Here is a 25969-nt window from a genome sequence, read left to right as displayed (position 1 = left end):
TGTACTTAGATGTATTGTTATTTTCATCTCAAACATCAAGGTTTGACAAGGGAGACGTCATTTGTCTTTTTATTTTTTTTAAGAAATCACTTTGGCGATTCTTGTTTGTTGACTCCAACAGTTGCTATCACCTTGATCACATTACTTAATGTCCTCATGACTCAGTGCTGTCATCAGAAAAGTAGCGTGAAGATTTATCTTATTAGATACTGTGAAGATTAAATGAGTTCTTCTACAAAGATTAAATTGAGCAGTGTTTGTAATTTGATAATCACCATGTATGTCAATTATCTTGAATAATATTCTTACTGTTAGAGGTAAAGAGGAACTTCTGTTCTTCAAAAAATATGAAAAAAGAGGGAAATAAGAAACCACGGATTGTGAGCAGATATTGTATTATTCACATGCAATATGCAGTATATATAAAGAGCTAGTACAGAGATAGCAAATCAGTAGGGAAATGGATGAAAGACTGTTTTCACTGGTTCTTGTGCTCTTCTAATATAACCCTATCAATGCTTTTGTTTGTTTTGTACTTATTATATCTTTAAGTTCTAGCATTCCAAGATGCTCTAGGCTCTTTGTGTATATTTTCTGCACAGGTTTAGAAGCTTTATTTCTTCATCAGTATTGACATTCTTCTATTTTCCTTGCCAGTACCAGAATGCAGTTTTATCAGTCATCTTAATTTTAGTCTAGATTTCATTTTGTTTATTTATAATTCTATCATTGTTTTAACATTTTATTTCCTTTTTTGTTTTTTGCTTTTTAAAAAAATAATTGCTGGATTTCAACATAAAAATCAGTGGATTTTTAGAAAATGTGCATATTAATTTTCAAACAAATATGGTCAGATTCAGTTTCTAAATTGATGACCTTCAATTTTATTTCAGTGAGGTCAAGATTATGCTCAATTTATTAACCTATGGGATTTTAATTGATATTTATTTGTAGGCCTGCGCTGGGAAATTTTTGTAATTGTGTCTCACATACCGAAAAGCCTTTTCCATTCAGTTACTGGTTGTTGCAGGTATAAATGATCACAGTCGTTAAGTTTGTTTTGCAAATTATTCGCCTTTGTCCCCTTCCGCCACCAGCGCTACGCCCAAGATGCCAAGGCTGCCATGGACAGGGAGGTGCTGGACGGATGCTAGCTGAGGGTGCAGGTGGCGCACTATGGCCGCCGCTGGGACGAGGCGCTGGGACCTGCCCCGCAGCCGCCAGGGAGTGCCACGTGGCAGGTCCGCGGGATACACACCCTACTTGTCAACGCACCCTACTTGTACTTTGGCACATGGAAGACCACGGAGGGCGGCGGCTACGGACGGCGCAGCCGCAGCTCTAGGGGGCGACACCGCAGCCGCAGCTCTAGGGGGCGACACCGCAGCCGCAGCTCTAGGGGGCGACACCGCAGCCGATCCCGAGGTCCCAGCTGCTCCACGTCCAGCAGTCTCTGCTTACAGACGATCTCGCTACAGCCGATCTGCCTACAGGTAATCTCACTACAGCTGGTCTCGCTATATCCAATCTTCTTACAGTTGATCTCCCTGCAGCCGGTATCCGTGCAGCAGGTCTCCCTACAGCCAGCTTCTCTCGAAGTCTGGATCCCGCACTCACTCTCGCTCACCATCAACCTCCAAATCGAGATCTCGAGAAGATCCAAGTCCTCTGTCTCCAGATCTCATTAACGGTCCACGTCCCCATTTACGTCTAGGATTCCTACTCCAGTATCCAGGAGGGAATCCAAATCCAGGTCGCTATCCAGGAGTCCTCCCAAGTCTGAAGGGGAAGGACAAGTATCCTCCTAGGAAAATGGTCAACAGCTAAAGCGTGATAGAGGACTTGGGGAAAAGGACGGCACACTCAGTCCATGGAAGCAGAGTCCCTGGAAGTAGCGACTGCCTATGGAAAAGGTTGTGTTAGATTTGTCCACCTTTTTACCAGTTTGAACAGTTGCATCAGGTGGCAAAATTCATTTTATGTGCCATTTTGTTGTTATTCACATTTTCTTCTAATTTAGTGAGGTGAAACACTTTAGATTGAATTTGGATATTTGAGGGAAAAATTTATGTTTTTGTTGTTGTTTTTGAGATGAAGTCTCGCTCTGTCGCCCAGGCTGGACTGCAGTGTCGCCATCTCCACTTCCTGCAGCTTCCGCCTAATGTGTTCAAGCGATTCTCGGCGCTTAACTTCCCGAGTAGCTGGGATTACCCGCATCCGCCATCACGCTGGGCTAATTTTTGTATTTTTAGGAGAGACAGGGTTTTGCCATGTTGGCCAGGCTGGTCTGGAACTCCTGGGCTCAAGTGATCTGCTCACATCGGCCTCCCAAAGTGCTGCGATTATAGGTGTGAACCCTTGCTCCGGCCTATATTTGATTCTATAGTGCTGACATGTTTTGGTTTGAAATGAACAGGTTTTTTTGTGGCCTCCTGCTCTTAAGAAATGTGTGCAGCCATTACACACAACCTAATGCTGTCACAACATTGCCTCAACATTGCCTTCATTTCTTAAAGTTAAAAACCTACAAAAGGTGGTGTAAATGTATATGTGTAATGTTATTACCTTTAAATCTAACTGGTGATATGATCCAAATTGCACAAAGATTTTTCTGGTGAAAAGACTGGGTTTTTGGCAAACACAATTCTAATCTCTTCTGTTTTTGTGCAGCTGCATAGCAGTTGAGTAATGCTGGTTAGCTGTTAAGGTGGCCTGTTGCAGTGCAGAGTACGGCTCTGTTCCTGTTTTCTTCTGAGTGTTCCTGGGGAAAGACGCCCAGTCCTGAAGAACATATGGCTGTCCAGTTAAATGCCTGACAACCTTGCAGGTAAATAATGGATCATGCGGTTAGCACATCTAGCTGATGATAATCACACACTTCCCCCGCTCTATTCTAATAGATGGCAAATTTGATCATATCTATATGTAAGAACTTAAAATATGGAGAATGTTATGGAAGAAATGTTTTTAACTTTGTAAGGACTTATAACATGGCACTTCCTTTTGAGTATGAATATTTTTTACTATAACCATGTTTTACATTGAATTAAAATGTTTTCTTGATGTTACCTTTTCTCAAAATAAAATTAGAAATCTTTTTGGGAAAGTAGGTTGTTTTATTTTGCTCTTGGACTATTTTCTGATATTTCTACTTTTGAGAAAACTATTATACCAAGATTTTCATAAGATTCAATTATAATTTTTTAAAAATCCCTCCAAAGCTTTTAGCTATGTGCTTTATTATTTTATCACAATGTGGTGTATTTAAACTTTCTCTCTTTTCTCTATATGTGATTTTTTTTAACTTCTAAAGCTCTTTTCAAAGACTCAGATTTTTTATTTTTGTTATTATCCCTCTGGGTATTTTATTTTCTTTTGTAATTGTTTCTGCTTATATCTATATTTTCTTTCCTTTTGTATTTTAATTTAGTTTATTGATTTGAGTGCTAAATTCATTCATTTTCGAACTTGCTGATTTTTTCTTTCAGTTCATTTAGATACTCCTTTTTTCTATGTTATGATCTGACCTTAAATCCTGATATTAATGCACCATAGCAATTTGCCATAATCAGTCCATCTTAGGTGGTGAAACTAATGGTCTCTGTGCAGTTGAAGATGTGATTGAAGCCTGCGTAGCATAATGAAGCTACTAAGGTAGCTTAAAGTTACCTCAGTATTTTGTTTATCACACATTTATTTTCCGATATTCTGAAGTATATTAGACTGTACCACACCTGAAGTTTGAAGATTTGGGAAGAAAATACTGGAAGAACCTCAGCTCCTTATTTGATAAAAACAGTGAACAATGGAATCCTGGACACGTGGGAACAATTTAGGACTTTCTAGAGCAGGAATGTGAAGTTGTCATCGAAGAAGCTGTCAACACACCCTACTTGTACTTTGACATGTGGAAGACCACCTTCCCTTGGCTCACCAAGAACATGGACCTTTGCAGCATCAACTACCATCACTTCAGGGAGACCCTGCCTCGGTACACAGTGCCCTAAGATTGTGGCCAGCACCTGGAATGCCTGGCTAGGGAGCTTTTCCCAGGCAGTTCCCAGGGAAGTGAGGCCGTCCTGTGGCATAAGGTGGCAGTCATCTCTCACACAGTTCTCAAGAAGAATGGGATCTCCTTCAATCACATGACTCGGGAGGCTGGAGAATTCATGGTGACAGTTCCCTATGGCTACCACACAGTCTTCAACCACAGCTTCAGTTGCACAGAGACCATAAATTTCACTAACCAGATCGATAGATTATGGCAACATGGCCTCTCAGATCGATAGATTATGGCTCCCATGGCTGTGGGAAAGGCCAGGGTGACCTTTTCCTTGGATGCCTTCGTGTACATCATGCAGCCTGATCACTATGAATTATGGAAAAGCTAGCAAGATGGGGCCATTGTGGATCAAAGGGAGGCCAGTGTGCTGGCCAGCCACGAGCTCATTACCTGATGGGAGGACGTTGCACCTGGCCTGAAGCTCCTCTTTCTCACTGTGGACCTGACCTTTCTAGGCCTGTGGTTGTGGGTGGTGGGACCCACCACTGAGCCCATATGTACCAGTTGCAGTTTTCTTGATGCCCCTTAGCAACCCAGAAAAACTGATGCCCATCCAAGTGTTACTACCCCTAGAGGCCTCCAAGAACACATCATGGCCCAGCACCTATCTTGGGACCAGTTGCTCTGGTTCTCTGCCTGTCACCTGGCATACATGGTCGTGGTGGTCTTCTTCAGGAACTGGAAGCTCCAGGCTCCCACCAAGTGGCCCAGCACACAGAGCTCTCGATCCCAGGACTTAGCCCTTACTTGGAATGAAGCTTTGAGAGACAAGCTTGCATCTCCCAGGCCTGCATCTCAGCATCCCACCAAGGCTTCCAAGAGCTGCAATGCCTCTGTCTTCAAACTTTGGAGAGACCCAGGATCAGATGCTTTGATTGTCCTGCCTGGCCTGAGTCTGATATACCCAGACAGCATGACACTGAATCACCCTGACTGTGTTCTACTGATTCCTCCCAACATCATTGTGCTGCTCAGCAGATTCTCCAGGGATGCTGCTGCAGAGTGCATGGACCCTTGAACCTGGCGGATGTTGTAACAATGGACCACTCATATACTTTCAGGATCTGGCCCCAGCTAAGGTTGTCAGAATATGCTGGGCCCCTGACTCATCTTCTGGGGCTGAAGCCAGACAGAGCAGCACCTCTGAACTTGGAGCTGTGTGCCTCTGATACATATTCTTAATCGTTTGACCCCATGGCTACTGAATATATTGCCAAATGTGGCTGTCCCTCTGACCATAACCTCCTAACTCTAGGATCCAAAGAAAGCCCCAGCCTAGCACAATTTGAGGCTAGGCCTGTCTCAGTCTCTTTTATCTTGAAGAACTGATACATAGCCAAGGCAGCCAGAGGCAGTCTCCTGTTTATTAAATTTATTGTTCCTAGTGTGTATCTGCCAAGTAAAGAAAGGAAAATCCTGAAAACATATTTTTAAAACCACAATTGTAAAGGAGATATATCTAAAACTAAGTGATTTGAATGATTAAAAAGTAAAAGAATTGGCAAAACTATATAGAAGAAAATGCAAAAAAAAAAAAAAAAGAAAAAGAAAAGAGGGGTGATATATCTTAATATCAAAGAAACAAAGAAATGTAGACCAAGGGATTTAGAAAAACTCTTTATAATGCTAAAGACTAAATTTAACAATGAAAATACAACCTTTATAAATAGCAGTGCAACGTTTTCTTTAATTGTTACTTACTTTTGTTTTGGTATTGTGTGTGTATATACAGTAATGTATATAGTATATAAATAACCATATAGTATACTATATAGTATATATATATAAGGATATAATGTACTATGTATACTATATACAATAGTGTATATATACTATCTATAGGCACATATAGTATACTATATATACACGTATACTATATATGAGCATATAGTATATTATACATGTGATATGTATACTATATACTATGATAGTATATATATATATTATACTATAGTATATGTAGTATACTAATGTAAAAACTAATTTATAGCAAATGTTTAAATAGATCGCCAGTCAAGGCAGATGCAAAGGATATTAACAATGTTCAATGAAGAATGTGAAATCTCTAAAAGGTGATTCAAATAGTTTTACCAGGGACTCACAAAGGCATGTTTACACAAGTTTTCATAACATCACCACGCACATAGCCAAAAGGAGGAAACAACCCAAGTGTCCATCTATGGATAATTGGATAAACAAAATGTGGTGTATACATATGGTGGAATATTATTCAACCTTGAAAAAGAAGGAAATCGGATACATGCTGCAACATGGAGGAACCGTGAGGACATCATGCTAAGTAAAATAATTGGAAATAAAAGGACAAATATTATATCATTGCACTTATATGAGGTACCTAAAATAACAAAACTATTAGAAAAATAAAAAAGGAATATGAGCAGCTGGGGAGGCTATACTGAGGTGTTACTGTTTAATGGGTAGAGTCCTAATCTGTGATGGTAAAAAACGTTCAGAAGATAACCTTGTTATACACTATATAGCATATGTATATAACCATTTTCACCATTTTAAAAGTATAGTTTAGCTTATTTAAGGACAAAATTTTGGTACACCCATCACCACTTTCTATCTTCTGAGCAACATACCTTGTACTCCTGTATCAAATATATACACATCAGCATCTATTACTATTTTGGAGAATCTGTGGATCTCTCGGTTCTATCCTAGGTCCCAGGTTTAGCAGTCTCACATTTCTTTCAATATTCCCCTATCATGGATGCCTCCTTGGCTTTGAAGCAGCATTTTCAGTCTTCACATAGTCAATAGAGCTGGGGAGAGTTGTGCTCTGCATCTTATTATTTCTGCTGGCATAATTTGCTATGGGTACCAAGTAGCTCTGTGGGAAGCTGGGCATGGTGACCAGGTGGCTGTGTGAAGCCAGGAAGCTCTTGCCAGGCTCACAGACAACACCATACATAAACTGAAGCTCATAGAATTCCTTTACCCAGCACAGGATGGGTAGTGCAAAGCGTGCAGGCTTCTGTAAGAGTGAGTCTGGCTGGGTAGTGGGTGCTGCTTCTAGTGGGCTTTCTTCTTCCTGGCCTTCTGCTTTCAGAGGTTGCCGAAGTCATAGACTGAGTGCTTGCCCAGAGAATCCAGAGCTGGGTGTTCCAGGCCCCTGTGCTGGGCTCAGGCAGTTTTTGGGAGAGGTTACCTAGGGAGTTTTCCATGGTGGGCTTGTGCTTCTAGGAGGAAATCGGGAGGAGCAGGCATGGGCTGCAGGGTCCAGAGAGGATTTTACCACAGAGGTGGAGAAGAAAGTTCTGGTAAAGTCCATTTCCCTCTTCTTTTCCTCCTCAGGACAAGTTCCATGAAGACACAGTGCAGCTTAGGGCCAGGAAGTTGAGATCCAGCCTAGAATACATGTGAGTTTGATTAAGGAAAAATAGTTTGTAAGAAACAAGTTGGAGTAGCATTTGAAAAACTGGAGAATTTAAGTCACTTTATTGTGTTGAAGACAGAGAAAAGTGGAGACATATAAGGATATAGAAAATAAGCTTAAGAAGAAGATCAATCTATGCACCTGGTAATGGAGAATACTCACTTTTTTCAAGTGCCAATGAATGACTCACAAAATTTGACAATATATTGGATGAAAATAAAACATCAATAACTTATCAAAAGAAAAAGAAAAAGTCAATACCATGAAATAAAACTAGAAATTGATTTTAAAAATCAGAAAATGTAGAGATGTTTTTTCCTAAAAGGCAAGCATTCTTTATTGGGCAAGCTTTAGATAAAAGGAAAACACAAGCCAAAACTGCCAATTCCACTGGCTTTTCAAAGCTGGGGTTATTTGACATTGTTAATTCACTGACTCGATCCAACAAGCAAGTCTCCAGCAGGTGAGCAAGACAGTTTCAATCAGCAATGTGTAATGTGCAGAAACTAAAGCAGGATTGGATGACAGAGGAGAATGGGCACGGGCTGCCTGAGCTGCGGGTCTCAGATGGATTCACAGAGCAGGAGACCTTTCTGAGACCCAGTTGACATAATGGAAAGTCCAGAGCAGATTTTTCCAATTGCAGGGAACAGCAAATGCAATAGACCTACCATGAAAATTAGTGATTTTTTTTTTCCAGGAATACAAAAGAAGCTCATTTGTGCCTAGGACAGAGAGGGGAAGGAAGAGAGGCTGGGGGCAGAGCATGTCAGGCCTTGTGTCTCATGTTAAGTGCATTATTTGGTGTTCCTTCAAGTGAGAAGACATTAGAAGCTTGAAACAGCAGTGCAGAAGATGTGACTGACACATCAGCTTAGTGGCTCTGTGGAGAATATGGAAGTAGGTGGAGCAGTTAGACCATTTATAATACAAGTCAGAATGAGAGATGCTTAGACTTGTTAGTTTTGAAAATGCATAGCCAGCCTCATCAACATAGAGAAACTTAGTTTCTGCAAAGGAACAGTTAAAAAATTACTTGGTGTGGTGGCACACACCTGTAGTCCCAGCTACCCAGGAGGCTGAGAGAGGAGGATCACCTGAGCCTGGGAGGTCAGGCTGCATTCAGCCACAATGGCAGCACTGCAGTCTAGCCTGGGTGACAGAGCCAGACTCTGTCTTTAAAAACAACAAAAAGAAAGTGCACAAAAGTGGACAGAACATATTTTAGAAATCGAAAATGATAGTTTTCATACAGAAAGAAACGTTCAGAGAAGAAAGCCACCTTGCTTGTTAAGTATTCTACTTTAATACAACCCTTCCATTCTTCCCCTGTCAGAATTTCAGTAGGGCTCTAAATTTTAAAGTAAGAGTAATCAAAAATTGGTGCTTCTCCTAAGTTTTCAATAAATGTTGGAAAAACCCATATCTTTCTGCCTCTCCATTCATTGGGCAAACTTTGTCTCTCTTAATGTAACAAGCGAAGGAAGTTTATTCTTTGATAAATTCAACCTGAGAGATGAACTCAGAGACTCCAGGAACATAGGAGGATGGAGTGAGATGCCTGGCTGACATGGGGTTATAGCTAATACGGACATGGTGGGAGCACAAGATAAAAGCAGGCTGCATTCACGGGAAGGAGCCCTAGAGAGTTGCTGGACCCACAACACATCTCGCATGACCAAGGAATAAACTTTTATGTGTTAGGAGGTAAAAGCCTCATTGCCTCTGGACTGCAGTAGGCAAACAGCCTTCAGCCACAGACTGCTGTCTCACCCAAGGCCATGCCTCTTCCCGGTTTGGCTGACATCCCATGACTGCTCAGTGCTGGAGGATGAAGCTTGGCTATCTCTGTTCAACTCAGGACAACCCAGCAAAGCTATTTGAGCTCTAAAGCTCCCTGCAGGATTGGCTGCCTATCTTTGCTTCTAACCCACAGATCAACGTTTCCCTGTGCTCACACCTGCTTCCTCCTCTTCCCTTTCTCAGGTATGGATCCCAAGGACACGCTTTAAGAAGGATCTTGGTGCTGAAGTCTTAGAGTCTGCTCTTCAGTAAACGTGACCTGCAACTGTATTTTAGGTGTCTTTGTGTTTCAAAGACATAATTTCCTTGAGAGAATAAAGATCAATCACCCCTGCCAAAATTATCACCCTTCTTTGCATGGTTATTCACTAATGTGAAGAGACTGAAATAGCCACATGGGAATCTCAGCTTCCTATGTATGGCATTACTGTTGTGACTCCATTGAAAACATGTTTCTTCAAACACCAGAAATCACAAGGACAAGAACCAAACATCTTAGCTTTCGCATGATGGATCAGTGCCAGCTTTAGGCCTGAAGTCTGGATTTACTGGAACTATGCATTCTATTAAAACACGTGTACCGAATGAAGAGACCCCCAAACAGGCTTTGTGTGAACAACTTGGCTGTTTATTCAGCTGGGTGTGGGTGGGCTAAGGCTGAAAAGGGTATCAGCAAAGGGCGGTAGGATAGGAGTTGGTTTTATAGGTTTGGGGTGGGCAGTGGAAAGTTACAGTTTAGGGCAGCTTTTTGCAAGCTTGGAGCGGGTTGTAAGTTTGCAAACAGGGAGGGGGTCGTAGGGTGTGTAGTCACAAGGTTGATCGAGGTTGGTTACAAAGTCCAGTGGACTTACCGATTAGGGTGGGATTAAGGAACAATAGAGAATGTCTCAAAGTTAAGTAGCACCCCAGGGGTTGATCGTTTCTTTCTCTTTTGATGGTCTTCCAGTTACTTTAGATTTTCCAGGAACTCGTCTGGAGTGTCAGTGCCCCTCACAGAGTTTAACATGGTGTCCATTGCACCATCAGTGAGCCTAAAGATCTTACACATTCTGGTTCTGAGTGGAACAGTCTCATGTCCACAGCAATAGGCTCTCACATGCATTGCTAGTGGGAATGTGACATCATACAGCCCCTTTGAAAACTGTGTCAGTCTTCTATAAATTTGAGCACTCATATGCTCCTAGCAATTCTTCTAGGCATCTGCCCAATTCATAAGAATCAAGAAATGCAATCCATCTATCTCTGAACAGATGAACAGAAAAACTGTTGCTTATTAAAACATTATTCAGCAATCAAAAGGAATGAACTGCTGGTACATGCAACAGGATAAATGATCTCACAAACATCCGGTATGGGAAAAGCAGCAACATCCAAGTGAATACATGCTGTATGATTCCATTCCTATTCATCCCCAAATCAGGCCATACTCCCCTGTAATATTCAACTTAGAAAGTGATTGCCTCTGGTGGGGAGTGGGGATTGACTGGAAAGCTCCTGGCATGAGAGAAAGCTATGGGGCTGTGCTAATGTCCTACATCTTTTTTTTTTTTTTTTAGATGGAGTTTCGCTCTTGTTGCCCAGGCTGGAGTGCAATGGTGCGATCTTGGCTCACCGCAATCTCCGCCTCCTGGGTTCAGGCAATTCTCCTGCCTCAGCCTTTCAAGTAGCTGGGACTACAGGTGTGTTCCACCATGCCCAGCTAATTTTTGTATTTTTGGTAGAGACGGGGTTTCACCATGTTGACCAGGGTGGTCTCGATCTCTTGACCTTGTGATCCACCCACCTTGGCCTCCCAAAGTGCTGGGATTATAGGCATGAGCCACCGCGCCCAGCCTCTTCTTTTATGTGTTGATTACATGGATGTATATTACTTTTAAAACTCCCTTAAGTGGAGACCTAAGAGCTACGGGTTTTATTGTCTATATCTTAAACTGGAGAAAACTGAATAGGAGACAAGACTAGGGCAGCTAGAAAAGTAAGAACCATCATCATAAATTCTAGAAAGCTTAATCTTGGGTTAGCATGCTGTGCAAGTAGTTGTTTACTGTGTTTTTTGTTGTTTTTTTTATATTGTTATTTTTCACTGTTTCTTTTCTTTTGTGAACACATTTGATCCTTGATTGGTTGAATCCACTGATGCTGAACCTGGAGAATAAGGAGGGCTGACTGCCTTCTATGATCAAGATATCCATTCATAGACAGGAGTATATGTGAGCTCCAGTATCTGTGTTCACGCATTTTCAGAGTCACATTTTCTGTAAGAGGCCGAAAGTAGCAAGGGACCAAATACCCATTAACAACAGAAACATTTATACCGTTGAATAAATTACAGCAAGGAAACAAGACAAAGTATAGCTACACAGAACACCATGGATGAGGGAAATGCCAAGCAAAAAAATATGAAAATGCATAAAACACAATTCTATTCATGTAAGGTCATAACATTTTTTTTCTTTTTTCTTTTTTTTTTTTTTTTATTGGATTATAGGTTTTGGGGTACATGAGCAGAGCATGCAAGACAGTTGCGTAGGTACACACATGGCAGTGTGCTTTCTTTTCTTCTCCCCTTCACCCACATTCGGCTTTTCTCCCCAGGCTATCCCTCCCCACCTCCCCCTCCCACTGGCCCTCCCCTTTTCCCCCCAATAGACCCCAGTGTTTAGTACTCCCCTTTCTGTGTCCATGTGTTCTCATTTTTCATCACCCACCTATGAGTGAGAATATGCGGTGTTTCATTTTCTGTTCTTGTGTCAGTTTGCTGAGGATGATGTTTTCCAGATTCATCCATGTCCCTACAAACGACACAAACTCATCATTTCTGATTGCTGCATAATATTCCATGGTGTATATGTGCCACATTTTTCCAATACAGTCTATTATCAATGGGCATTTGGGTTGATTCCAGGTCTTTGCTATTGTAAACAGTGCTGCAATGAACATTCGTGTACATGTGTCCTTATAGTAGAAGGATTTATAGTCCTTTGGATATATACCCAGTAATGGGATTGCTGGGTCAAATGGAATTTCTATTTCTAAGGCCTTGAGGAATCGCCACACCATCTTCCACAATGGTTGAACTAATTTACACTCCCACCAACACTGTAAAAGTGTTCCTTTTTCTCCACATCCTCTCCAGCATCTGTTGTCTCCAGATTTTTTAATGATCGCCATTCTAACTGGCGTGAGATGGTATCTCAATGTGGTTTTGATTTGCATCTCTCTGATGATCAGTGACGATGAGCATTTTTTCATATGATTGTTGGCCTCATATATGTCTTCTTTCATAAAGTATCTGTTCATATCCTTTGCCCACTTTTGAATGGGCTTGTTTGTTTTTTTCCTGTAAATCTGTTTGAGTTCTTTGTAAATTCTGCATATCAGCCCTTTGTCAGATGGGTAAACTGCGAAAATTTTTTCCCATTCTGTTGGTTGCCGATCCACTCTAGCGACTGTTTCTTTTGCCGTGCAGAAGCTGTGGAGTTTCATTAGGTCCCATTTGTCTATTTTGGCTTTTGTTGCCAATGCTCTTGGTGTTTTGTTCATGAAGTCCTTGCCTACTCCTATGTCCTGGATAGTTTTGCCTAGATTTCCTTCTAGGGTTTTTATGGTGCCAGGTCTTATGTTTAAGTCTTTAATCCATCTGGAGTTAATTTTAGTGTAAGGTGTCAGGAAGGGGTCCAGTTTCTGCTTTCTGCACATGGCTAGCCAGTTTTCCCAACACCATTTGTTAAACATGGAATCCTTGCCCCATTGCTTGTTTTTGTCAGGTTTATCAAAGATTGTATAGTTGTATGTATGTTGTGTTGCCTCCGGTGCCTCTGTTTTGTTCCATTGGTCTATATCTCTGTTTTGGTACCAGTACCATGCTGTTTTTATTACTGTAGCCTTGTAGTATAGTTTGAAATCCGGTAGTGTGATGCCCCCCGCTGTGTTCTTTTTGCTTAGAATTGACTTGGCTATGCGGGCTCTCTTTTGGTTCCATATGAAGTTCATGGTGGTTTTTTCCAGTTCTGTGAAGAAAGTCAATGGTAGCTTGATGGGGATAGTGTTGATTCTGTAAATTACTTTGGGCAGTATAGCCATTTTCACGATATTAATTCTTCCTAACCATGAACATGGAATGTTTCTCCATCTGTTTGTGTCCTCTCTGATTTCGTTGAGCAGTGGTTTGTAGTTCTCCTTGAAGAGGTCCCTTACGTTCCTTGTGAGTTGTATTCCAAGGTATTTTATTCTTTTTGTAGCAATTGCGAATGGCAGTTTGCTCTTGATTTGGCTTTCTTTAAGTCTGTTATTGGTGTATAGGAATGCTTGTGATTTTTGCACATTGATTTTATATCCTGAGACTTTGCTGAAGTTGCTTATCAGTTTCAGGAGTTTTTGGGCTGAGGCGATGGGGTCTTCTAGGTATACTATCATGTCGTCTGCAAATAGAGACAATTTGGCTTCCACCTTTCCTATTTGAATACCCTTTATTTCTTTTTCTTGCCTGATTGCTCTGGCTAGAACTTCCAGTACTATATTGAATAGGAGTGGTGAAAGAGGGCATCCTTGTCTAGTGCCAGATTTCAAAGGGAATGCTTCCAGTTTTTGCCCATTCAGTATGATATTGGCTGTTGGTTTGTCATAAATAGCTTTTATTACTTTGAGATACGTTCCATCGATACCGAGTTTATTGAGGGGTTTTAGCATAAAGGGCTGTTGAATTTTGTCAAATGCCTTCTCTGCGTCAATTGAGATAATCATGTGGTTTTTGTTTTTGGTTCTGTTTATGTGGTGAATTACATTTATAGACTTGCGTATGTTGAACCAGCCTTGCATCCCCGGGATGAATCCTACTTGATCATGATGAATAAGTTTTTTGATTTGCTGTTGCAATCGGCTTGCCAATATTTTATTGAAGATTTTTGCATCTATGTTCATCATGGATATTGGCCTGAAGTTTTCTTTTCTCGTTGGGTCTCTGCCGGGTTTTGGTATCAGAATGATGTTGGTCTCCTAAAATGATTTGGGAAGGATTCCCTCTTTTTGGATTGTTTGAAATAGTTTTAGAAGGAATGGTACCAGCTCCTCTTTGTGTGTCTGGTAGAATTCGTCTGTGAACCCGTCTGGACCTGGGCTTTTTTTGTGAGGTAGGCTCTTAATTGCTGCCTCAACTTCAGACCTTGTTATTGGTCTATTCATAGTTTCAGCTTCCTCGTGGTTTAGGCTTGGGAGGACATAGGAATCCAGGAATTTGTCCATTTCTTCCAGGTTTACTAGTTTATGCGCATAGAGTTGTTTGTAATATTCTCTGATGATGGTTTGAATTTCTGTGGAATCTGTGGTGATTTCCCCTTTATCATTTTTTATTGCATCTATTTGGTTGTTCTCTCTTTTCTTTTTAATCAATCTGGCTAGTGGTCTGTCTATTTTGTTGATCTTTTCAAAAAACCAGCTCTTGGATTTATTGATTTTTTGAAGGGTTTTTCGTGTCTCAATCTCCTTCAGCTCAGCTCTGATCTTAGTTATTTCTTGTCTTCTGCTGGGATTTGAGTTTTTTTGGTCTTGGTCCTCTAGCTCTTTCAATTTTGACGATAGGGTGTCAATTTTGGATCTCTCCATTCTCCTCATATGGGCACTTATTGCTATATACTTTCCTCTAGAGACTGCTTTAAATGTGTCCCAGAGGTTCTGGCACGTTGTGTCTTCGTTCTCATTGGTTTCAAAGAACTTCTTTATTTCTGCCTTCATTTCGTTGTTTACCCAGTCAACATTCAAGAGCCAGTTGTTCAGTTTCCATGAAGCTGTGCAGTTCTGGGTTGGTTTCTGAATTCTGAGTTCTAACTTGATTGCACTATGGTCTGAGAGGCTGTTTGTTATGATTTCAGTTGTTTTGCATTTGTTGAGCAGTGCTTTACTTCCAATTATGTGGTCAATTTTAGAGTAGGTGTGATGTGGTGCTGAGAAGAATGTGTATTCTGTGGATTTGGGGTAAAGAGTTCTGTAAATGTCTATCAGGTTTGCTTGCTCCAGGTCTGAGTTCAAGCCCTGGATATCCTTGTTGATTTTTTGTCTGGTAGATCTGTCTAGTATTGACAGTGGAGTGTTAAAGTCTCCCACTATTATTGTGTGAGAGTCTAAGTCCTTTTGTAAGTCCTTAAGAACTTGCCTTATGTATCTGGGTGCTCCTGCATTGGGTCCATATATGTTTAGGATCGTTAGCTTTTCTTGTTGTATCGATCCTTTTACCATTATGTAATGGCCTTCTTTGTCTCTTTTGATCTTTGTTGCTTTAAAGTCTATTTTATCGGAGATGAGAATTGCAACTCCTGCTTTTTTTTGCTTTCCATTTGCTTGGTAAATCTTCCTCCATCCCTTTATTTTGAGCCTTTGTGTATCCTTGCATGTGAGATGGGTTTCCTGTATACAGCACACTGATGGGTTTTGGCTTTTTATCCAATTTGCCAGTCTGTGTCTTTTGATTGGTGCATTTAGTCCATTTACATTTAGGGTTAATATTGTTATGTGTGAATTTGATACTGCCATTTTGATGCTAAGTGGCTGTTTTGCCTGTTAGTTGTTGTAGATTCTTCATTATGTTGATGCTCTTTAGCATTCAGTGTGATTTTGGAATGGCTGGTACTGGTTGATCCTTTCTATGTGTAGTGCCTCTTTTAGGAGCTCTTGTAAAGCAGGCCTGGTGGTGACAAAATCTCTGAGTACTTGCTTGTTCGCAAAGGATTTTATTCTTCCTTCACTTCTGAAGCTCAGTTTGGCTGGATATGAAATTCTGGGTTGAAAGTTCTTTTCTTTAAGAATGTTGAATATTGGCCCCCACTCTCTTCTGGCTTGTAGTGTTTCTGCCGAGAGATATGCTGTGAGTCTGATGGGCTTCCCTTTGTGGGTGACCCGACCTTTCTCTCTGGCTGCCCTTAGTATTCTCTCCTTTATTTCAACCCTATTGAATCTGACGATTATGTGCCTTGGGGTTGCTCTTCTTGCGGAATATCTTTGTGGTGTTCTCTGAATTTCCTGCAATTGAGTGTTGGCCTGTCTTGCTAGGTGGGGGAAATTTTCCTGGATGATGTCCTGAAGAGTATTTTCCAGCTTGGATTCATTCTCTTCGTCCCCTTCTGGTACACCTATCAAACGTAGGTTAGGTCTTTTCACATAGTCCCAGATTTCTTGGAGACTTTGTTCATTCCTTTTTGCGTTTTTTTCTCTAATCTTGGTTTCTCGTTTTATTTCATTGAGTTGGTCTTCGACTTCAGATATTCTTTCTTCTGCTTGGTCAATTCGGCTATTGAAACTTGTGCATGCTTCGCGAAGTTCTCGTATTGTGTTTCTCAGCTCCTTTAATTCATTCATATTCCTCTCTAAGTTATCCATTCTTGTTATCATTTCCTCAAATCTTTTTTCAAATCTTTTCTCAAGGTTCTTAGTTTCTTTGCATTGATTTAATACATGATCTTTTAGCTCACCAAAGTTTCTCATTATCCATCTTCTGAAGTCTAATTCCGTCATTTCGTCACAGTCATTCTCCGTCCAGCTTTGTTCCCTTGCTGGTGAGGAGTTTTGGTCCTTTCTAGGAGGCGAGGTGTTCTGGTTTCGGGGGGTGTTTTCCTCCTTTTTGCGCTGGTTTCTTCCCATCTTTGCAGATTTGTCCGCTGGTCGTCTGCGTAGTTGCTGACTTTTCGATTGTGTCTCTGAGTGGACACCCTGAATGTTGATGATGAAGTATTTCTGTTGCTTGGTTTTCCTTCTACCAGTCTAGCCCCTTCGCTGTACGAGTGCTGAGGTCCGCTCCAGACCCTGCTTGTCTGGGGTGCACCTCTAGCAGCTGTGGCACAGCGAGGGGTGCTACCAGTTTCTTTTTCTGCTATCTTTGTCCCAGGATGGTGCCTGCCTAATGTCAGTCTTTTGGATATAGAGGGGTCAGGGAGCTGCTTGAGGAGACAGTTTGTACTTTATAGGGGTTTAATTGCTGAGCTGTGAGCTGTGTTGTTCATTCAGGGCTGTTAGGCTGCTATGTTTGATTCTGCTGCAACAGAGCTCATTAAAAAACCCCTTTTTTTCCTCAAATGCTGTGTTGAGGGGTTTGGGCTTTATTTTTGGATGTCCGTTGAGGTCCTGCCCAGCTAGGATGCATACTAGTCACTGTTTGCCTGCCGAGGCTCCGCCCTGCTGTTGTGAGGCTCGCCCTGGCTCCGCTGTTCTGCTGTTCTCTGCCACGCCCTGCGGCGGAGTCTCTCTGTTGTAGTGGGTTGCCTCGGCGACGGCAGGCTGCGTCAGCAGTGGGCGTGTATCTCAGTAGGGACGGGTTGCCTCGGCAACGGCTGGCTGCGTCAGCATTGGGCGTGTATCTCAGTAGGGACGGGTTGCCTCGGCAACGGCTGGCTGAGTCAGCAATGGGCATGTATCTCAGTTGGGGCGGGTTACCTCGGTAATGGTGGCCGCCCCTCCCCCTCAGAGCGTCTCGGGCAGTCTGCACGGGGCTTGTTTGAAATCGCGGTTTTGTTCGTCCCACTGGGCCAATCCTAACGCTCTGTTCCTGCAATCCCCTGGGCTGGCCCACTGTTCAAGTCTAGCTCAGTCTCAAGTCCAGCCCTCTCACGTCTCCAGTTGCCGGTTCAACGGGGCACCCGGACAAGTGCGCCCTGTGGGGAGCGCTGGGTAGGGCCGGCCGCCGCCACCCCGGCTGCCGGCTTCGCCAGGCGTATTATCTGCCTGGCGTCCCGCGTCTCCTCTTCACTTGGGACTTTCCCCGTTCCGTGAGCAACAAAGATCAGTCTGGAAATGCAGCTCAGACTCACCTCTCCGCAGACACAACGAGAACTCCAATCCTGGGTTGTTCTCACAGCGCCATCTTGAGTCCTCCCCCATAACATTTTTAAAATAGACAATGTTTTAATTAATTTAATCCATTTAGATTTTTTTTTTTTTTTTTTTTGAGACTGCATCTCGTTCTTTCACCCAGGTCACTCAGGCTGGGGTGCAATAGCGCAATCTCAGCTCACGGCAACCTCCACCTCCTGGGTTCAAGTGATTCTCCTGCCTCAGCCTCTTGAGTATCTGGGATTACAGGCATGTGAGACCACGCCCAGCTAATTTTTCTGTTTTCAGTAGAGATGAGGTTTCGCCATATTGGCCAGACTGGTGTTGAACTCCTGACCTCAAATGATCTACCCGTCTCAGACTCCCAAAGTGCTGGGATTAAAGACATGAGCCACTGCACCTGGCCTAATTCATTTAGAGTTCTTACGAAAAAGAGTTTTGTCGCTTCTCAGCTATTTGTTAATTTATTTAATTTTTAATTTATATCAGTATGAACCCATAAATACTTATTTCCTACTTGGGTCACAATTCAATTTATATATTTTCTTGCTCAACTTGGAGATTTGGTCTTTGGAAGTTGTTTTCCAAAGTAGCCCCATCTTTGACTGTGTGTATTTACCGAGTTTTTATTTTTCACTACTGCAAATGCTTTGGGCTCTGTCTGTGTATTACTTGCCCAAGGCTAGCGAGTGTTTTGCTTATCAGTGCTGCCACTTATTTATTTTTTCTTTAGAAGTATCAGATTCAAGTTTTATTAATTATCTTTATTTCAGTAGTCATATTCCCTTTTGCTTATTTATCCATTATTATTTTTACATTTTATTTTGTTTTGCATACTTTTGTTTTATTTTGTTTTTACTCATTGTTGGAGTTCAACCTGATGATCAATAAAATTTTAGAAATGTGAATATAAATTTTCAAATAAATATGGTTGGATTCAGCTTTTGTATTGTTCACTTTCAATTTCATTTCATTTTGGTCAAGATCGTGCTCTGTATATGCATTCTATGGAATTTTAATTTGACATTTACTTTGTAATCCTGTATTGGTAAATTTATCGATTAAAAATGTTTCTTGTGTACTGAAAAGCATTTTCCATTTGCTTTTTAATTGTTACAATTTCACTCCTCAAAGTTCTTAAGCTTGTACATATTATAATAACATTACTAATTTTCTATTCTGCTCTAGTGGTTTCTGGAAGAACACTGATAAGGAAAACATTAAAAACTCCCATCAAAATTGTATATTTTACCGTCTGACCTTACAATAACACTCAGTGTTGGCTTTCCATGTGTCAGTGCTATGTGGTTAGGGTCATAGAGTTCATCACTGTACTATTCCAGTGAATTGTTCTACTCCATAACTGTAAAATGTGCCTTTTTAATTCTGAAACTGAATTGGATATTAATATTGCTGCTTTAGCTTCTTTGGTTTAATGTTTGTTGGAGTTGCCTTTTTCCATTCCTTGGTTTTTAACCACTTAGCTTCATTGTGAGATTGTTTTAATATGTAAAATAAAAGGGAGGGGCTAAAATAAAAGGGTGGGAAACCTAATCTCGACCCAGCCCAGTGATGACATTAGCTGGGCACTGATTGGGTTAGGATATTGCCCAGGTATAAAGCCAGGGTCTTTGGAATGTGGGGCTTTATTTAGAGTTTAGCTACTAGCAGGAAAGCTTCTCTCTGGGTCCTGGAGTATTTTCATATGGAATTGTGAGTTTTTGGAGGAAGGTAGGTACTTTTATTTCTCTGTCAGAGCACTTTTGGATATTTGTCCTACTGAGAATATTAATATCACCAAGTTGTTCATAAGATTTTGTTAAAAATTTTAAATCATCTCCACCAGATGTTTAGCTATTCTGCTTGTTTCTTACCACAATGTGTTTTGTTTGTACTTTATTTTCTTTTCAAGCCTATGGCTTTTTACTTCTCATCACATTTTTTGAAAACTCAGTTTTCAATTTTTGTCATCAGTCCTATTGGATGTTCTGTTTACTTTTGCAATGGTTTCTGCTTTTGAATTTATTTTCATAGTTTCTTTTGATGTTAATGCATCTAATTTCTTGAGTGAAATGCTCACTTTATTTATTTTTAAAGTTGACCATTTTTCATCTTAGTTTGATTAGCTGCTGCTCTCTTTCCGTTTAATGATTTGACCTTATATCTTGATGTTAACATAGCATATGCTTTAATTCAGCTTAATGTAGGCTGAGTATTTCTTTTGTCTGGTCACACGCATACTTAAAAATATGAATATTCTGTATTTTTGTTGTTGTTTTTTAGGTGTATTGTTTTGACTTCCTAGAGGAGAGGCCCACGTACAGTGGAGTTAGCCACTACTGCACCCAAGCCTGAGAATCAGGAGAAGTCTCACAGAGACACCCTCAGCTGAGGAAACTCACAGGGCTACAGGTGAAGCTGGGACTTACTCTACTTCTTTGGGCAAAAATATACTGACTAGAGTGGAGTCCCCCTGGTGAGTTAGAAAGCCAGTGAAAGGTCTCACTTGTTCAAATTTCAATTCTGATTTACTGCCTCACAGATAAACCAAATCATTTTGAAAAACAAAGGGGAGAAAAGAAAGCATTCCCCAGCACTCTCAGGTATCTAGAAGACGCCTAAGAAGTTGGGAGTCAGCTGTTTCTTGTGTGCAGCCATGAAGTCTGTGCACTCTGTTCCCCAGAACACAGTTTGTAGCATCATGACTTTTTACCCAACCATGGAAGAATTTACAGATTTCAACAAATATGTTGCTCACATGGAGTCCCAAGGCGCACACCAAGCTGGCCTCGCCAAGGTAATTCCACCCAAGGAATGGAAAGCCAGAAAGACTTACGATGGTATTGAAGACATCTTGGTCGCCACTCCCCTCCAGCAGGTGACCTCTGGGCAGGGAGGTGTGTTTACTCAATACCATAAAAAGAAGAAAGCCATGACAGTCGGGAATTATCGCCATTTGGCAAACAGTAAGAAATATCAGACTCCACCACACCGGAATTTCGACGATCTGGAGCAACAATACTGGAAGAGCCACCCCGGTGATTCACCAATTTATGGTGCTGATATTAGTGGCTCCTTATTTGAAGAAAACACTACACAGTGGAACCTAGGACACCTGGGAACAATTCTGGACCTGTTGGAGCAGGAATGTGGGGTGGTCATCGAGGGCGTCAACACCCCCTACCTGTACTTTGGCATGTGGAAGACCACATTTGCTTGGCACACGGAGGACATGGACCTTTACAGCATCAACTACCTGCACTTTGGGGAGCCCAAAACGTGGTACGCAGTGCCCCCAGAACATGGCCAGCGCCTGGAATGCCTGGCCAGCGAGCTTTTCCCAACAATTTCCCAGGGCTGTGAGGCCTTCCTGCGGCACAAGGTGGCCCTCATCTCTCCTACAGTTCTCAAAGAGAACGAGATTCCCTTCAGTTGCATGACTCAGGAGGCTGGGGAGTTCATTGTGACCTTTCCCTATGGCTATCATGCGGGCTTCAACCATGGCTTCAACTGTGCAGAGGCCATCAATTTTGCCACTCCACGATGGATTGATTATGGCAAAGTGGCTTCACAGTGTAGCTGTGGGGAGGCGAGGGTGACCTTTTCCATGGACGCCTTCGTGCGTATCCTGCAACCAGAGAGCTACGAGCTCTGGAAACACAGGCAAGACTTGGCCATTGCAGATAACACAGAGCACAGCGTTGCAGAAAGCCAAGAGCTGAGCAGCTGGAGAGATGACATAGTACTTAGGAGAGCTGCTCTGGGCCTGAGGTTACTCCCAAACCTCACGGCCAGGTGTCCCACACAGCCTGTGTCCCCAGGGCACCATTACAACCCAAAAGGCCGTGGCACTGATGCTGTGCCTGGATCCACATTCCAAAGCTCTGCATATTATACCCAGACCCAGTCACTTACCCTGGGGACATCAGCCCAGGTTCTTCTCCCTTACACTGGAAGACAGGGTTCTTGTGGTTGTGGTCGTCATCCTCGAGAAATGGAGGCTGAGGAGACAACTGTCCAGTCTGCAGCCAAGAGGTGCCTTTCAGTGGGTGCAGGGAGCAAAGCTCGAAGCCGCAAGCCTCGGCTCCAGCTTGCTGATGAAGATTTGATGTCAGACGTGCCTCTTTGAGTGGGGGCCTTCAGCATCTTGTCAAGGCTTCTGGCTGTTGCTCTGTCCCTGATCTTCAACTCCTGGGGCCCCCACTAGATCCTAATGGACCCATGCACCCTGGCCCGTGCCTGCTATCCCTCAATAGCACTTCTAGTAATTTCCCCGATGTTGTCTGCATGACTCCTCCCAATGTCATTGTGCCTTTGATTAAGTTGTCCAGGGACACTAGTGGGGACTGGAAATCTCTGGTGAACATGGCCACGGTTGCAGCAATGGACCACACTTATGCCTCTAGGGTTCTGGCCCCAACTAAGTTTTCCAGAATTTCTTGGGCCCCTGACTCATCTGCTGGGGCTAAAGCCAGAGAGAGATACATCGCTGAATTTGGGGATATTTTTCTCCAATACATGATCAATCTTCTGGACCCATGCCTATTAAATATCATGCCAAATGTCAGTGTCTCTCTTATCCCAACCCCAGGAATCAGAGAAGACTCCCGTTCAGCCCAATTGTGAAAACTTGTTACCTCCAATTACTGACACATTTCCAAGGCCCCCAGATACTGTCTCCTACTGCGAAAACCAGGGCTCCCAGGGGCCACTGAAGTCCCCTCCCCAAAGGTTGCCATAGGTTCTTGTAGTACCTCTCAGGGACTCAGTCTACTCCTAATCATTGTGCCTGTGACCTTCACCATGGCCCAGATGCCATGGGCAGCACTTGTTTCTGATTTTCCCCTTAGGATACCACCCTTACAGTGCTGTGGGTCCAGATCCCATGGTAATTTGGGCCCACAATTGGATGATGCTGAGAATCTGAGCCTCTCACTTTTACCTCATCTGGTTCTCTATGCCTCTGACTCTGGATTCCACTGGGTGTTGTCTCTGACTGTCGATTTCACCGGACATTGCTACAGCCCCAGTGAGGTTCAGGGCTTCTCTTCAACAGCAACATGACCTTTACCCCAGGCCACCATCCACTGTTCATGCACAAATGGCACCTTTAGACCAACTGAGTCACTTAGCCACTTATGGCTTCAGAGATACTTTGTAACTGTATTGATGTTTATTAAGTTTGCTGTCTCGAATGTATATCTGCAAAGAAAATAAAACTCTTAGTACATGTTCCTAAAATTAGAATAAATAAAATAGATATATCAAAAAGAAAGTGATTTAGAAGAGTGATTGACATAAAAGAATGGGGAAACTATACCAAGCAAAGAACAAACATAAAAGTAGATCTTAATATATGGCAAACCTGTGTTGAGACCAGAGGTACATAGCATGGATCTTTACAATGCAGAATATGAAATTTCACAATGAAATTATAGCGGGCTTGACTATTCAAGGAAATTTGGCAAAGTAAAAATTATAGTACATAAAAGACAAGGGTAGAGAAAGGGATTAAAAATAGGAACATTTAAGTCACCAGTATGGTTTGGATATGTGTTCCTGCCCAAATCTCATGTGGAATTTTAATCTCTAATGTTGGAGGTGGGGCCTAGAGGGAGATGACTGCATCACGGGGGTGGTTTGTCATGAATGATTTAGCACTATCCCCACAGTGCTGCTCTTGTGATAGAGTTCTAGGAGGATCTGTTTGTTTAAAAGTGTGTACCACCTTCCCCTTCTCTCTTCCTCCTGCCCCAGCTATATATGATGTGCCTGCTTCCCCTTTCACCATAATTGTAAATTTCCTGAGACTTCCCCAGAAGCAGAAGCTCTCATGCTTCCTGTACAGCCTGCAGCACCATGTGCTAATTAAAACTCTTATCTTTATAATTTACCCAATCTCAGGGATTTTTTTTTCTCAAGGTAGTTTCCCTCTCGCCCAGGCTGGAGTGCAATGGTTCAATCTCAGCTCACTGTAACTTCTGCCTTCTGGGTCCAACCGATTCACCTGCTTCAGCCTCCTGAGTAGCTGGGATTACTTGAGATTACTGGCACCTGCCACCACACCCAGCTAGTTTTTGTATTTTTAGTGGAGATGGGGGGTTTCATCATGCTGGCCAGGCTGGTCTCGAACTCCTGACCTCAGGTGATCCACCTGCCTTGTCATCCCAAAGTGCTGGGATTACAGATATGAGGCCCTGCACCCGGATTTCAGGTATTTCTTTACAGCAATGTGTGAATTAAACAGTCACTCACCCAAAGCAGAAAAAAATGGAGAAATCTAAGGATTTGGAAAATTTAAACTATATTAACAATAAGGTAGTATTGACATACTAGATGATAAAAAATACTTCTCTCTTCAAGTGCCAAAAAAGCCAAATTTTCACAAAACAGTAAATATCTATTACATGGATAAACTCTGCAGCAAGAAAGCCTGATTTGTGACCTTGAAATCTACTTAACCTTACGACTCAGTTTCCTCAACATAAAATGACCTACCTCATGTGTTCAATTGACAGTTCTATGCACCTGCCTCATGTGTTCAATTGACAGTTCTATGAATTAATATATGCAATCTGTTAATATCGATGCTTGGGACACAAGCATTACTGAGGTGTATCTGGATTTAAAACTTGATAAAATATGTAAAATATATAAGATTCCTTTATAATAGTGGTGAGGAAAATCTGCAGCCTTAAGTATTTTCTCCATCACACACAAGAATGAATTAGCTGGATTTATTTTTAATGTACAAGTTAGGAAAAGATAAACTGAAAGTAGGTGGAAGGAATTGATGCACCTATATACAGGAATTCATGAGTTAGAATAACTGTAAAATAATATACTAAATCAACACAAAGCACCAATGATATGGATTTCTTGTTAGAAAAGTTAACTTATTAAACAAAATTTAAGACATAAATTTCTGTGTATGAAATACGGAAAGATGGCAGAAGATCTGCCTATTCAAAAATGACAAGAATTAGACAAATTCACAGAGCAATTGTATGACATCTTCATTCATAGTATACCTAGGCCTTTAAAATGAGAAAAAAACATGTTTTAAAATAAGTGCATCATTTATAGAAAATCCTTTCGGTTCAATGAGATACTCCTCTTTATCTATGTTATGATTTGACCTTAAATCCTGATATTAACATGCCATACCAATCTGCCATAATCAGTCCATCCTGGGTAGTAGAACTCAGGGTCTCTACAGTTGAAGCTGTGGTTGAAGACTGCCTGGCGTCTCTAAGCTACTAAAGTAGCTTAAAACTCAGTATTTTGCTTGTCACACATTTGTTTTCAAATATTCTGAAATATATAGGGCTTGACCACACCAGAAATTTAAAGATTTATATGAAAATACTGGGAAAAATCAGACCCCTGTTTGATGAAAACCGTAAACAATGGAATCCTGGACATCTGGGAACAATTTAGGACTTTCTGGAGCAGGAATGTCATAGAAGAGGGTGTCAACACACCTTACCTAGACTTTGGCATGGGGAAAACCATCTTTCCATGGCACACAGAGGACATGGACCTTAACAACATCAACTACCATCACTTCAGGGAGCCCCTATCTTGGCATGCAGTGTCCCCAAACCATAGTCAGCACCTGGAATGCCTGGCCAGGAAGCTGTTCCCAGGGTTATGAGGCCTTCCTGTGGCACAAGATGGCCCTCATCTTGCCCACAGTGCTCATGCAGAATGGAATTCCTTTCAAGCACATGACTCAGGAGGCTGGAGAGTTCATGGTGACATTTCCTTATGGCTACCACACAGGCTTCAGCTCCACAGACACCATCAATTTCACCACCCAGGATGGGTAGATGATGGCACTATGGCCTCTCAGTGTAGCTGTGGGGAGGGCAGGGAGGCCTTTT

General features: G+C 41.9%; 1 protein-coding gene across 1 annotated transcript; it reads left to right on the top strand.

Annotated features, from left to right (window-relative positions):
- The first annotated feature begins 1100 nt into the window (after positions 1–1100).
- LOC100389334 (lysine-specific demethylase 4E) lies at positions 1101–24690 on the top strand. Its single transcript, XM_078339924.1, is given in 5 exon segments — positions 1101–1493; positions 2671–2827; positions 7385–7449; positions 20367–22192; positions 22195–24690. Coding segments are annotated over 2 exon segments (1968 nt in total). The 5' UTR covers positions 1101–1493; positions 2671–2827; positions 7385–7449; positions 20367–20739; the 3' UTR covers positions 22710–24690.
- The last annotated feature ends 1279 nt before the right edge of the window (positions 24691–25969 follow it).

The sequence above is a fragment of the Callithrix jacchus genome, chromosome 10 (assembly GCF_049354715.1).
Source record: "Callithrix jacchus isolate 240 chromosome 10, calJac240_pri, whole genome shotgun sequence".
NCBI classification, from domain to species: Eukaryota; Metazoa; Chordata; class Mammalia; order Primates; family Cebidae; genus Callithrix; species Callithrix jacchus.
Note: the sequence above shows the minus strand (reverse complement) of the source record. Positions and strands in the feature narration are given on the sequence as shown.